At 41.8% G+C, this 15,524-nt stretch overlaps 1 protein-coding gene across 11 annotated transcripts in view; it reads right to left on the bottom strand.

Annotated features, from left to right (window-relative positions):
* The window catches only part of LOC147025745 (RNA-binding protein Musashi homolog 2-like), a 203,108-nt gene that overhangs the window by 22,382 nt on the left and 165,202 nt on the right, over positions 1-15,524 (bottom strand). For 10 of the 11 annotated variants that reach the window (XM_085880447.1, XM_085880442.1, XM_085880443.1 and 7 more), the window contains 3 exons: positions 11,666-11,824; positions 4,595-4,609; positions 1,032-1,237 (listed from right to left, as the gene is read on the bottom strand). In XM_085880447.1, the coding sequence (XP_085736573.1) occupies positions 1,032-1,237; positions 4,595-4,609; positions 11,666-11,824 (380 nt within the window). The remainder of the gene's footprint in view (positions 1-1,031; positions 1,238-4,594; positions 4,610-11,665; positions 11,825-15,524) is intronic. The other variant, XM_085880448.1, reaches the window with a different exon arrangement.

The raw sequence follows: 15,524 nt of genomic DNA, 5'->3' as shown, positions 1-15,524 counted from the left end.
AGTCGTCTACTTGTTAGGGACACAAATGTGAGATAAATTGAGCCCCTCACTACCCACTACCTCATGCGGTTCATGGTTCATCAGTGTGTTTCCACATCATCATCGAATGCTGAAATGGGTGCTGTTAGCTTGCCCACTTTAATACACAAAATGTGAATAGCATTTGGTAATACTCAAATTGCACAAGGTTCCTGCTTGCACAACAAATATGGCTACATTTGTCTTGCATGCTGGGAGAAATCCCATCAACCTGGGGCAAGTGCTGAAGGCTACCGAGAAACGTTTAACCCATAACGAGGAGACGCAGGACAAACAAAGTGCTCCAATTGCAAAAAATGATTCGTCAGGATAAAGGGGACTCATGTGAGGCACCTACTGTTTGCTAAGCTTGTGATGTACTGACTATACCTTCCTTCTGATAGATACCCAATGAACATCAAATTTTGTTCTGACACCACAGAAAAGTTTTCGTCTCTCTGGACAAATTATAAAAAAATACTGTCATCTATAATAAAAACCCACGATAGTTAAAACTATCAGCAATATTAAGATTCCTGCTTGCCCCATATAAAGTCACAGCCAGACTTCTACACACAAATACATTAACATTGGTCGCTTGTGTATCCAATTTTTTTTGCCAAACTTAACGATGTTCTACTATCAGCCCAGTAATTAGATATTTGTCTCAATAGAAAACAAAATCCAAATTTTTGCAAAGGTAGTTGGGATAGAAATAATTGAGCAATATAAAGATGAAGCCTGGTGTTGGTTTAGTGGTTATGGCGGCTGGCTTAGGATCTTAGGGTCCTGAGTTGAAGCCCCATCAGCCGATGAATTAACACCAGGCGGGGTTGACACACCCTGTCATCCTTCCGAGGTCAGCGAAATGAGTCCCAGTGTACTGGTATAGGGGCATCAGTGGCATATTCGTGCCCCAACAAAATGATACATACCCAGCAGCCAAGCTGCCATACGCAAGAAGAATACAAATAAAATATAAGAGAGAATAGGAAAAATAAATATTTACAGACCCCGAGGTTGTGCCCAAAGCCAGTTGCAGGTTGGGGACTCGCAGTGCCAACATATCCACCGACACCAGCCTCCTGGTTGGTGGAGTAAATCTCAGGGAGGGGACCAGGACTGCTGGCACCTGGGAAAGCCCCTGGGCGTGCTTGCTGAGCTCCTGCTGGAGAAGGGGGCGCACCAAAACCGGGCTGCCCTGCATATGCATTCAGAACTTGGGGAGGATGCATGGAATAAGACCGGGGGTGGGGGAGGAGAGAAAACTAAACGAGTTAGATGAGGACTGGTGGAAATGTAGTACAAAAAAAATAAATGAATACAAATGTATACATTCACACACTGTACTGTAAATATAGTGTATATATATATATATATTTCACTTAAGAGCAGAGGAGATTTTGGAAAAGGAGAAATTTCAGGAAAGCAAACAAAAACTTTGGAAAAGAAAGCTGAGAGAAGACTGTTGCAAAACTGTGAAGTGAATGTGAAATGATGTGAAGTGAACAGAAGTGAGTTGATGTGCAATGAGAAACCAATTGACAAAAATCATCATATACAGGGTTGGTCACAAAAATAGAATCGCTTATCCTGAAGAACACCTGAATCAGCAGCGACAGTCACTCAAACCCCCTGCAGACCCACTTAGACCCTGATTTTTTTTTTTTTTAATGGCATGAACAAACTTTGTGATGAAGGTTGTCTGATCACGGGTGATGAAGGTTGTGGTCAAATTTCATCGAAATTGTGTGTAGTTTCGGAGAAAGAGCAAATACCTATTTTGGGGGATCAACCCCCCCCCCATACACCCTCTTAATGAGCACAGATTTTGATGCGGTCGATACACCTTCGTTAGGCATCAGATATAAAGCTTGTGGCCAAGTTTCGTAAAAAATGTGTGTTCGGTTCAAGCGATAATGACTGAAGTGTTTACAGACTCACTAATTAACTAACTGACTCACTCACCCACCCGCGGATACTGCTCGATTGCATAAGCTCACTGGTATAAAGTCCAAGTGAGCTAAAAATGTACTGAATTTAAAATAAAAAAATTGTAGGAGGCCAGTGAGAGTCATTTCTGGAGTAATGTGAGAAACCTTCCAGGTTCTTGGTTTCAATATGACGGAGCAAATGCACATACAGCTTGCTTATCCATGTCATGGGTAATTAATCACTTTCCTAGCATAGTAATTTCCCACCAATCTAGATTTGCTTGGCCTCTAAGATCTCCTAATTTTTCACCTTCACATTTTTTTTTCCTGTGGGGATTTGTTGAGAAATACATGTTTTCAAAGTTGTATGTTTTCAAAGAGAACCCAAGGAATATTCCTGAACTCAAAGAAGCTGCAACGAGGGTCATTTCTAGAGTCTCACATGAAACACTTCAGTCTGTAGTCCAAAACTATTCCATACGTATCTGTAAGTGTGCAGAACTTAGAGAAAGACATTTTGAACATTTGTTGTAGTCAAATAAAACTTCATGAGTTCCTTTATACATCATATAAATGATATGGCCCTTCATTAAAAATAGCAAATTTAATAAACAATTAAAATCAGGTACCGTACATTCTTGTGACCAACCCTATAATATAATTATTGGAATGTCTGTGGGTTTGTTTGTTTGCTTGTTTAACTTAGATGTCCTCTTGAACAGCTCAAAAAAAGTGTTGAAAACTGGTGTGTGTATTCGGAAAGCTTTAAGCGGTAAAAACAAACAAACAACAAAATCAGTCACAAGGGTTAATGGTGGAGACAACATTCCAATTTTCTTTATGTAAATACACTGCTGGGCAAAAGTCTTGGGATATTTTATATTTTAAAATTATGATGATTAAGGAAATAATAATAATAATCATAAACAAATAAAAACTTCAATGCAATTTTGTTGTACACTCTTGCAAAATGGTGTTTCTCCAAGACCTTGCAAAGATTATCCAAGTTGCTGGAATTCTTTTTTTACTTTTCCTTTATCCAAATAATAACATCCCATACAGCTTCAATTTTATTGAGATATTGGCTTTGAGAAGGCCATTCCATGTGTTGAATCCAGCTTCTTTCTTTTGTAAATAAGTTTTAATTATTCCAGCTAAGTGTTTTGGATCATTATATTGCTGTAAGATGAAGTTTGTGCTAACAATTGATCACCACTGGGGATAGATAGCATGGTGGATTAAAATGTGTTTGTACCTGGTTTGCAGTCAATATACCATGAATCTTCAGCAAGTTTCCAACACCATTGAGGATACGAACCCCCCCAACTTGAAATGAACCTCCCCAATGCTCAATCGTTGGCTTCAGGCAAGACTCTTTACAAGTTCTGCTTTTTTGACATCCTTTTTTACATAGTCTTTGATTGGATCCAAATAACTTAAACTATGACTCGTCCGTCCAAGAGCACCTTTGACAATTGTTCCATAATCCAATTTATGGGTTATTGTACATATTTTAGCCTTTTTGTCTCATTTCCCTTGAAGAAATTTTCTTCCTGTAACTCATCCTTTAATTCTGATTGGAAAAGTAATAGTACTGTTGATGCATGGACAACGACACCCGAGCCTTCTACCCGTTATATTGTCAATTCAACAGTTGTCTTCTTTCTATTCATGAAGAACATTATCTTTAATTATTATTCATCCTTTTTGACAGATTTTTCAGTATTCCATTTCTGGGTTTGTCATCAACAGATGACGATTCTCTGCACTTGTAAATTGTGCTTCAGATGCAAACTTGGAAATCGAGTGATGCGAGATATTTCACTTCATGTTTTTCCTTTATGCAGAAACACAATTCTATGGCAATCTCCTCCTGAAATTTTAGCCTTTAAGCCAACAATATTTTAATTAATTTTTTTTTTTTTTTTAAGTCATTAAAAATGTTGTTTTAAGATAACAATAATCCTGGTAGATATGTATTCTGCAGTACGAAAAGTGGGCTTTTAGATATATGGATGCACCGAGGAGGAACAAGTGATGTTAATGAGGAAAAACCTGACAATGAGTCCTCAATTAGATTCGATTGGTAAATGTGATTGATTAGTGACAACACTTCATATGAGCTGATTATGTAGAGTTCACTTTGAATTTTGATCACAGGTTTTTTTAAAAAAGATTCTGATCAATGTGAATTAAAGATTACTAAATGACAAGCTTGGTATATTCTCACCCAACAAACAAAGCTCTATTAACAACAGTCAACATTGTTATAATCGCACAAAACACTCAGGGAGGCTTTGAGGAGATTGTTGATGCTCATAACATCCTGATATTTTAACTCCTGAATGTGTCCAAGACTTTTGCACAACAGTGTATGTGTGGCATAGCAGAGCTCACAAGAGGGATAGGGTGTTACAAACACCAATTTTGGGGGAATTAATAATAATTATCGATAAGGACGAGTTCTTCACTAGTTGATTAAATTGGAATAAACTAAACATCCAAAAATTGAGCAGATCTTGCAACAAATAAAAGGTGATAAATTCACAGAAGCAGCACATTTCCATTCCTTATTTTAAATCAAAAAATTTTCACCAGATTTTTTATTAGAATAAATGCAAAAAAAAAATTCTAAAACAAACCTTGGACTAAAGCTCCTGAATATGTAGAGAGAACGTCAGGCAACCACGACCATGCAGGGATAACATGAAAGTCACAGCAAACAGTATAACCAACCACAGCAGCATTGTCATCCAAATCCACACAAACACCAAACAAAATACCTCTGGGCCAAGTGAATACACAGACACTGCGCACACAGTGCAAATGTAATCACGTTTTGGCCATTCCACATTGCATATTTTAATCGAGCCTTGATACATGTACACATTGGAAAACTACAACTTGTGGGGAAAGGCCCTGCAGCAGGAAGGCAAGAAGTCCAGAAAGATCACAGCCATACAATAAAATCCATCTTTGTACATAAGCTTGTAATCCAGCCATATCAGCCTGTTAAATGCAAGGCAAGTGACAGCACTAAAAGGTGGTTAGTTAGATTCCCATTTGATCATACATGGCTACACTTTTGCTGGCAAGATGCAAGGTGTGCTGATGGTAAGAATAAAAACAAACTCCATCTCAATCAGGGAGTGACTATAAAGAACAGCTAGAGGGCAGAACAGTTAAGGATTTTCTATACCCAGTCCAGGATTGCTTTTTGACCCAGTTTGTAGAATGGGGGAAAGTGCTGTGTTGGACCTCTTTTGAGTAATGATCCCATTATGGGGAGGAGGTGGATAGGAGAGAACATCTGGGGACAAGTGCCCACAATGTAGTAAGTACAACTCTACTGTTGACATGTGAAGTTCAGGATAGTGGTGTAAGGTCATTGCATTTTCGGAGGGCCAACTTTGAGAGTATGAGAAGTGGTTTAGGAGCTTTAGATTAGGTAAAATTAATAAGTGGGTGGTCTGCATCGGAGAAATCGGCAACCTTCAAGGAGCGTAGCGTGCAGTGAAGGTATATTCCAATGAAGTGTCAAGGTGGAGGCCAGGGGGGTATGAAGTACTTAGTGCAATTAAGGATAAGCAAAAGGCATATGACTCACATCAACATAGGAGGAAACCGAGACGAGTTAAGAAAATAACTCGGCAGGCCAAAAGGGAATATGAAAAGGGCACAACCAAAATATTAAACTTAACAGCAAGACATTCTTTAAGCACACAAGGGTCAAGAGGAATATGGGCCCACTGAGGAACAGCACAGAAGAGTTAATAGACAATGACGGTGAGATGGCAGGATTATTAAATCGTTTTTTTGCTTCTACATATACACAGGAACAGTCGGGGGAACTTCCAATCGTTGAGAGTACCTATCTCGGGGATGAGCAAGGAATTTTAGAGCAGAGAGGGGAAGTAAAGAAGCAGCAAGAAGAACTAAGTGTTACGGATTTGTAAATCCTATATAAATACGATACAATTGGAAATGTTAAGTTTTGTGTTAAAGATATGATCCTGATAATTCGGGGACAAAAGGCAACTCGAGTTTCAGTGAATTAATTAAATGAGTTGTAAAGTGGGACAAAGGATCTGTGCACCGACATCAGAATGCGTCATGGGAGACAGATGGTCACCAGAGCTTTGAAGATAATCGGTGTTGAGGCTGAATGCTTGGTCAATAGGGGCATTACATGGTGTGAACGAAGTGGGTGAAAGCTTTGTCATGAAAACAACACTCAACCAATGGTTAAGCTGTGGTCAATCTTTGGATTCAGACAGAGTGTCACCTTGCTGCGAGATTGGCCTTGCGAGTTTGTCATAAAAAGGTGAGGCGAAGAGTGCTCGGAAGAAGACAAGAAGGAGGCGGCAAGAAGAAGGAAAGAAATGAGAAAGATCGAAGCAGATGTGATCTGGTGGTGATCTTGGAGGTGTCCCAGAGATCCAGCTCGAGCAGCGTACGGAGCTTTGGAATGGCAGAGTTTCTGGGCACAGTGGGTGACAGGCAGCAGCGGTCTCGTGAGCTTTTGCACTGAGCACACGTTGACCACTGACCTGATGTACGGCTTCACTCCTGCTGGCTGATCGGTTGCACGCACGAAGCGCTAACACAGCATGTGCCAAGGTCATCCCCTCCCTCCACCTCACGCCTTCTCGTGGTTCGGCTAGAGACGTGGTGAGATCCATACTGCATGAGCATTCCTGCGCAGCTCACACGCTCGACACTCATAGCTGACTGCTAATCTGCAAGGTTTGTTTCTGCATGACCATTCGTGTTCATACTTGCTTCATCTACATGGCAAAACTACACACGGCAAAAGGTTCACAGATCTGCACGCTTGTTTGACACGGCAAGAGATTTAATTGCACATTCGGACACTGCAAGATCTTACCGTTGGTTCACAGAACGGATTCGGGTAAAAGGGGGGTGTATTAACACGTGAATGTAAAATTGCCTTTGTCAAGAGAGCTATTGCTTTTGTAAAGAGTTGTTGAAGTATTTGAAACTGCAATGAAATACATGTGTATAATTTTGATTTGATTAAGCATTGACCGTGACTTGTACTCTTCTGCATGGAAGTTTATAGTTACTGATGAATTGTAATTGCATTCTTACTGATAGATATTAGCACATGTTAACCATGGGATTGAAAGAAATTGCATCTTTAAAATTCCTTCTGTTGTATGTCGTTGGTTCACCTGGTTGGTTCTAAATTGACTGAAAAGTTTACAGTGCTCGTTTTTATTGTCTGCCATGCTACCCTTTGGGACACTCAAGGAACACTCGTCTCGAGGTTTTGCAGGAGGCACGTAGCACTAAGTTATGATAAAGCTCGAGGGCTGGATGGTATGCATCCTCGAGTATTGAGGGAGGTGGCAGAGCATGCAGGAGGTGGCCGAGCAGATAAACATGACATTTGCGGATATCTTTAACAGCTCGTTGAAGTCAGGAGAGGTATCAGAGGATTGGAGAGTAGCAAATGGAACACCGTAACTTACGAAAGGATTCAGGGAAGAATTGGGGTACTATGGACCTGTTAGCTTGACTTCAGTTATGGGAAAGTGTTGGAGAAACGAATTAAGAAACAGATAGGGAACCATTTGAGTAATTTCAAACTAATTAAAGGTAGTCAGCATGGACTTACGAAAGAGACATCATGTGAAGCAAATTTGTTGGAGTTCAATGAAGCAGTTTCTGATTTAGTGGACGAGGGAAATGTTGTAAAAGTAGTGCATCTACACTTTAAGAAAGCATTTGATAATGTACCACATAGGAGATACAGGGGTAAGCAGACAACAGAGTTCAAGGCAGTTAGAGATAAAGCTACATCCATTGGGGGGGGGGGGTAAATTATAAATCAAAAGAAGTAGTGTTAATGATAGAGGGGTATAGGGATGTTGGCAGGACTTTTAGGTAGCTTGAGCATTGATGGCGATTATGTATGGAGTGCTGTTGGTGGAGGTCTCGTCAAGGGGTATTTTGTGGTTGATGTGTGTTTTTTAACCAAGCCCATGCCCCCTCCCCTGAGGACAAAAAAACCCACAAAAACTACAAAAAATAAAATAAAATAAATACAAAACCCCACAAAAACACTTAACCTTTTTTTTGCATTTTCTTCTTTGTATCTTGTGTTGATAAATTAGTGTGGTGTTGATGTCGCACAGGCATGATGGGCTGAATGGCCTCCACCTGTGTCTGATGTCCTTGTATTTTCTTGTTTAACACTACAGAAATTTCATGGCTTCATCTGGAATATTGTGTGCAGTTTTAATCACATCTGAGGAAGGACAGAGCTGTCTGAGAGAGGGTCCAGCATAGGGCTACTCGATTAATTCCAGGGCTACCGAGACTCAACTACAGTGCCTTCAGAAAGTATTCACACCCCTTGACTTTTGTCACATTTTGGTGTATTACAGCCTGAATTTAAAGTGGATTTCGTTTAAATTTCTTGTCACCGATCTACACAAAATACCCTATAACGACAAAGAGAAAACATGTTTTTAGAATTTTTTACATATTATGAAAAGCTGAAATGTCTTGCGTCAATAAGTATTCAACCCCTTTGCTAAGACACTCCAAATCGAGCTCAGGTGCATCTAATGTCTTTTGATCATCCTTAAGATGTCGCTACAACTTGATTGGAGTTCACCTGTGGCTAATTCAAGTGACTGAACATGATTTAGAAAGAAACACACCTTTCTATATAAGGTCCCACAGTTGAGAGAATGTCAGAGCAGAAACTCCATCATGAAGCCCAAGGAACTGTCCAAAGAACTCCAAGAAAGAATTGTGAGGAGGCATAGCTCTGGGGAAGGGTATAAAACAATTTCTAGAGTGTTGAAAGTTTCCAAGAGCACAGTGCGCTCCATTATTAGGCAATGGAAAGAATATGGAACTACCCAGACCCTTCCTAGATCTGGCCGCCCAACCAAACTGAGCAACTGGGCAAGGAGGACCTTAGTCAGGAAGGTGACCAAGAACTCAATAACCACTCTGACAGAACTACAGAGTTCCTTTGCCAAGATAGGAGAACCTGCTGGAAGGACAACAATCTCTGCAGCACTTCACAAATCTAGGCTTTATGGGAGAGTGGCCAGACAGAAGCCACTCCTGAGAAAAAGGCATATGATAGTACACCTGGAGTTTACAAAAAGGGACATGAAAACCTCCGAGAGCATGAGGTAAAAGATTCTGTGGTCTGATGAGATGAAAATTGAACTCTGGCTTGAATGCAAAGCGCTACGTCTGGTGGACACCGAGCACATATCACCCATTTAACACCATCCCTACCATGAAGCATGGTGGTGGCAGCATCATGCTTTGGGGATGCTTTTCAGCGGCAGGGACTGGGAGACTTGTGAGGATAGAGGGAACAATGAATGGAATCAAATAAAGGCAAATCCATGAGGAGAACCTGCTTCTGAGTGCAAAAGACCTTAGACTGCGGCAAAGATTTACATTCCAACAGGACGATGACCCCAAGTATACAGTCAAAACAACACAGGAATGGCTTCAGAACAAGAACGTGAAAGTCCTTGAATGGTCCAGCCAAAGCCCAGACTTGAATCCCATGGAGAATCTGTGGAAAGACTTGAAGATTGCTGTTCACTGATGCTCCCCATTCAACTTGACAGAGCTTGAGCAAATCTGCAAGGAAGAATGGGGGAAAATCCCCAAATCCAGATGTGCAAACTGATACACACATACCCAAGAAGACTCGAAGTTGTAATCGCTGCCAAAGGCCCTTCTCCAAAGTATTGACTCAGGGGGTTGAATACTTATTGATGCAAAACATTTCAGATTTTAATTTTTTAATAATTTGTAAAAATTTATCAAAACATGTTTTCACTTTGTCGTTATGGGGTGTTTTGTGTAGATCGGTGACAAGAAATTTAAACTAAATCCACTTTAAATTCAGGCTGTAACACAACAAAATGTGTCAAAAGTCAAGGGGTGTGAATACTTTCTGAAGGCACTGTATGAGGAGGGGTTGAAGGAGACAGGACTTTAAACATTAGGAAGGAGGTGCGATTACGAGGGGATCTCATAGAGATGTTTATGATAATGAAGGATGAGGGGTGTGTACACGATATGTGCTTTAGAGTTTTTCAGCAGAGTGGACATTGTTAGGACCAGGGGCCATAGCTTTACAGAAAAGAAGATGAGAGTTAGGACAGTTTAAAGGCAGGGGTCTTTCAGCTGGAGAGTGGTGAAAGCATGGGGTTGTCTCCTCAGAAAGGTGTTAGCAGTGGAGGGGTGGATAGGTTTAAATGGGAATTAGATAGGTACTTGGATTCATTGAAGATGGAGAGGTATGGGGATATTGGCAGGATTTGTAGCTAGCCTGTGTGGATATGTGATGGATATTAGGGTTGGTGCAAAGCAAGCATGATGGGCTGGATGGCCTTCTCCTGTGGCAAAGTTCCTTGTGTGTATTCATAAATGGTGACTTGCTCATTCTAAAAGACTAGGACTGCTATCCCAAGGTGGATTTCTGGGTGATGCACTTTGCTCATCATCGTTATGTTTGTTAACACAAATATCAATGTAAAATGGATCATATACAGTACAGGGTCGTTCAAAAATGACACAACATTTTAAAATGTTACATTTTCCAAAAAATTGTTTACATTGTTGAAAAGTAAATTATAATTCAGTCCAAAGTCAGGAGTTTTTTTTCTCATGTAAACACATTTTCAATATGTGCAACTTCCTCTTGTACGACCATCTGAAGACGAAATTTCATACAATCACTGACAACGCTGCGAGAGTTATGCTCTGCACAGTATCAGCAATTGCATTTTGCAGTTCGTCAATAAGTGTGGGGGTTGTTTCCAGAGCATCGATCTTTCAGATATCCCCATATAAAGTAGTTGCATGGGTTGAGAGAGGGTGAGTAGGGAAGCTCGCCAGCTCCACCCGTATCCAGAGCAACAAAGCATAAGAACTGACCACAAAAATCAAGCCAGCAATCTTTATCATTATCGCTTAATGTTTGCTGCATTTGAATCTTGCAAGGAAAAAGTTTAAACGTCTTGTCGTACGATTCAGTATGTTGATGATGCAGACAAAGACAGAGTCTGCGATAAACGATTGATGGATTTGTGAGGGCTGCGAGTAAGTGCTTCCTGAACACGAGTTGAACTTTCTTCTGTGCAAACCGATTTCTTTCTTCTGACGACTCCTTTCACGTTATGCTTCACGTCACCTAAACAATTGATGGATTTGTGAAGGCTGTAAGCACTTCCTGAACACGAGCAGCATTTTCCTCGGTGCGAACCAATTTATTTGACAACTCCTTTCACATTATCCTTCACATCACCTGTAGTTTCAATTTTTTTGATCAAACTCAAAATCATAGACCATCTGCAGTTGAATCGTTTGCAAAAAAATCTCGCTGTGTCTGAACAACACTTTTGGTCTTATAATAACACTTGACGATAAAAACATGTTCTACATTGTGCAATGCCATGACCATAACTGAAGGGGGTAGGATGACACAAGCAACATGCCATAATTAATAAACTCCCAACTCTGACATTCACAGTGCTGCCATTTCTTCTGCTCTCCATCACACGGTTCAAAGATTATAACCAAACAGAAATGGATTGTCCTTTTTGAAAGACCCTGCTTCAATACCTGCTTATCTTGTGCAATAAGGACACACTTTACTCAAACAAAGTAAAACCTATACCTATCAGTTACCCAATATACACCTGTGTTGGAGAACTGTTCCTGTGTAGTTTGGTGCATGGGTGAGGCACTTGCAGGAGGTGGAAGTGCACCTCTCAATGCCGTACGACCACTGAAGTCCGTATAGGAGAAGGATGGACGCTGCTCAGCAGGTGATGCATAGAAGCCATAGTCAGCAAACCCTAAAAAGAAGATGATCTGAACAATTACATGGCCAAAACAATTTTCTGGTTGAAACACCAATAGTACAGAATTGCACAAAAGTATGTCTTGTTCTCAGATGCAATGTGTGTATGTGTCGGTCGTTGGTTGTTATCTCCATTTGTGGGTTTCAGGAGGTGGAACAGAGCCCTCCCAGGACTCAAAGTATCTACCTTCGTTTCGGTAAGGAATTACAGTTCATGGACCAAGCTGTTCAACTTTTGTTGTTCTAGGAGTTTTGTTCCGAGGGCTCTTTTCCGGATTGTCACCGAACTCCGGACTGCCTCCAATTGCAGTTAGTTTGTGGTAATATTCCTGGGGATGGTTTTTTAAATCTCAGTGAGGTTCTTCTTTATTATTCCTGTTACTCCAAATATCACTGGTACAATTTTGATGCTATTCATCTTCCAAGATCTCTTGATCTCATTTTTGAAGTCCTGGTATTTGGTCATTTTCTTGATTTCTGCTTTATTTAAGCCAAAATCGCTGGGTAGCCAACTGATATCTCAATCAACAATGCTGTCTTTTCCATTTTGTTCCTGAGAACGATGTCCGGTCGCAATGCTTTGTTTTCTATATTCACGCTCGATGGGATCATCAGGTCGTACGTGAGCAAGACATCCATATTTTCAATGATTGCCCTTGGTTCGTGTTTCCATGAGTTTTTTGGAACTGGGATGCTGAAATTTTTGCAGTTATGCCAATTAATCATGCTGCATACTTTGTTGTGCCGTTGTGAGTAAAGTTGTTTGATAATTGTTTTTTACATCCCAAAAGCAGGTGACTAGTACTTTCTGTTTCGGTCTTGCAGAATCTACACTTATCAGTCTGACTCAATCCCGCCATATTTTTAAATCCATTGGTGTAGTGTCCTTGATCTTGGGCATTTATTATTATCCGTTCTCCGTCCCAGTTGAGCTGACCTCTTCTTTGCTATTCTTATGAGCCTTCTTACCTATCCCCACTCTGTCCAATTCTTTTTTTGTATTTTCCTGTTCTTTTGTCATTCCCCCAGTTGTTGGTCTATATTTGAATACTCCCCCCACCATCCTCCATGCATCCACACCACCTAAATCGTCCTCTGCACCTCTGTCTTGGATTTACCATCCCCGGTCACTGTTCCTCCCAGATACTCAAACCTATTTCCCAGACTGATCTCCTTCCCCTCTCACCTGATATTCATTTATTTTCTCTGCTGCCTGACCACATCACCTCAGTCTTCTCCATACTCATCCTCAGCCCAAGCTTCCCAAATGCCTCCTACCACTCCCCAGTACTTCCTGCATCTCCCACCCATTCTGCACCACAACAGCCAGATTGTCCGCATGTAGAATCCTCCCTATACTACCCCCTCAAGCTCACCTTCCTGCTTACCAGCTCCATCACCATTACAAACATGAGTGGGCTGAGAGCGCTTCCCTCCTTCAAACCGATGTTCATACTGAACTCCTCAGACATCCCAGGACCAACAAGATTCTTCCCTTCATTCCCTTGTACATCCCTTCGACCAACCCAACTTCCACTTCCATCACTCCCATCACTCCCATCCCTCTCAGTGTCGCCATCACCATCTCTCTCAGGATGCTGTTATAGGTCTTCTCCAGGTCCACAAATCCCAATCCCATCTGACCTTGCACCTCCAACCTTGTCTCCACCAGCTTTCTCAGCATGAACATCCCATCCTTCACCCCCACCCCCACCCATTTCTAAACCCTTGCTGCTCTTCTCTAATCTCAATCTCCACACTCTTCCTTATCCTCCAATCCAGAATCCTCTCCAGCAACTTTATTACATGACTGAGGAGTGCAATGCCCCTGTACTTCCCCGGATCTTGAACATCACCCTTCCCCTTCCATTTATAACACTGAACAACAAAAATCTTTTACTGGAGATGTGTAAAGTGATTTAGAGTAATTTGGGTACGCTGATTTCAAAAATCATAACTGTTTTGCTGTATCACGTCAGGATTTTCAGTAACAGAAATATTCCCATTGCCTAGAAGTCAGGATTTCAATGAAATTTACAAAAATTCATTTATTCATTTATTTCATCATGAATGCTTCAAAATTATAGAAATTACAGAAAAACTCCACTAGAATGTAATTAAAAATGCTTTAGGCATTTGGCTTTGCGTTTGTGCTGCTCTGTGTCAGTTTCACGATGCAGGAACCAGCAGAAATCGCCCATCATGTTCGGGTTGTGCCGCCCTTGGTAACGCGTCTCCATGAGTGAAATCTCTTGGTGGAATCGCTCGCCGTGCTCATCCGAGACTGCTCCCAAGTTGTCAGGGAAGAAGTTCAGGTGCTGGTGTAGGAAATGGATTTTCAGGGACATCCTGGAGCCAAGTTTCCTGAAGGACTCCAGCAGCTGCTGCACTATTTCTTCATAGTTGTCCGCGCGCTCGTTCCCCAAGAAGTTGTCCGTCACAGCTTTGAAGCTCCTCCACGCTGCCAGCTCTTTGGGGTTTAGAGTTGTCGGAAAAGTTTCGTCCTTCATAATCTGTCGGATTTGCGGTCCAACAAAGACACCAGCCTTGATCTTGGCCTCCGACAAGGTGTTGCCAAACTTTTCCTTGAGGTATAAAAACCCACGCCCATTCAGATCCATTGCCCGTACAAAACTTTTCATCAAGCCGAGCTTTATGTGGAGTGGTGGAAGGAAAACCTTGGCTGGGTCGACAAGGGCGACATGCTTCACGTTGTGTCGACCAGGTACATGCTCTTTTCGCTCTTCCCAATCTTTCTTCGTCCAGTGATTCTTGTCGTCTCTGCTATCCCAGAGACAAAGGAAGCACATGTATTTCGTGTAGCCTGACTGCAGCCCTAACAACAGCGCCACCACTTTCAAGTCTCCGCAGATGTGCCAGTTGAAGTCATTGTACTTGATGGAATCAAGCAGCTGCCGCATAGTCTCATAGGTCTCTGTCATGCCGAACGCGTGAGCCAGTGGGACTGATGGTTTCTCGTTGCCATTGTGGAGCAAAACAGCCTTCAAGCTGTTCTTCCCCGAGTCGATGAAGAGGCGCCAGTCTGCAGGATCGTGATCACACCCAAGTTCTTTCAACAGACCGTTGATGTCACTGCAGAATGTCATCGTGTCTTCCATCTCAAAGAACTCAGCCATGTCTCTGTGACGTGCTCTGAACAAGGATATCTTGGTGTTAGGTTCAAGTAGATTCCACTGCTGCAGCCTTGATCCAAGCAGCTCTGCCTTCGCCTTTGACAGCGAGAGATCTCTTACAAGATCATTTAAGTCTCCCTGGTTCAGAAGGTGTGATTCTTGAGTGTCGGGTTCAAAAGGTTCATCATCACCATCCTCTTCACCACTGCTTACAGCTATGTTCTGATCAGCTGGAGGTGTTGGAACGGGGTTCTCGTCATCATGAGGCACAGGTTTACGAGCAGAGACGCAGTCAGCGTACTTGATGTGACCTTTATTCTTCTTGTTGAAGCCGGCGATGCTTGTGCAGCAGAAATAACAATCATCATGATGATTCTGCGGCTCACGCCATATCATGGGCACCGCAAATGGCATGCTCGCGCGCTTGCCCACCAACCACTGAGTCAAGGTTGTGTGACAGCTTGTGCAGCAGATGTGTGGTGCCCAGCTCTGTTCTTGGTCCCCCACCTTACACCCGAAGTAGTGAAAGTAGGCGGCCTTCATTTTCACTGCTGTAGATAT

The sequence above is a fragment of the Eptatretus burgeri genome, chromosome 5, assembly GCF_056783735.1.
Source record: "Eptatretus burgeri isolate ZD-2024b chromosome 5, Ebu_testis_v1, whole genome shotgun sequence".
Classification (NCBI taxonomy): domain Eukaryota; kingdom Metazoa; phylum Chordata; class Myxini; order Myxiniformes; family Myxinidae; genus Eptatretus; species Eptatretus burgeri.
Note: the sequence above shows the minus strand (reverse complement) of the source record. Positions and strands in the feature narration are given on the sequence as shown.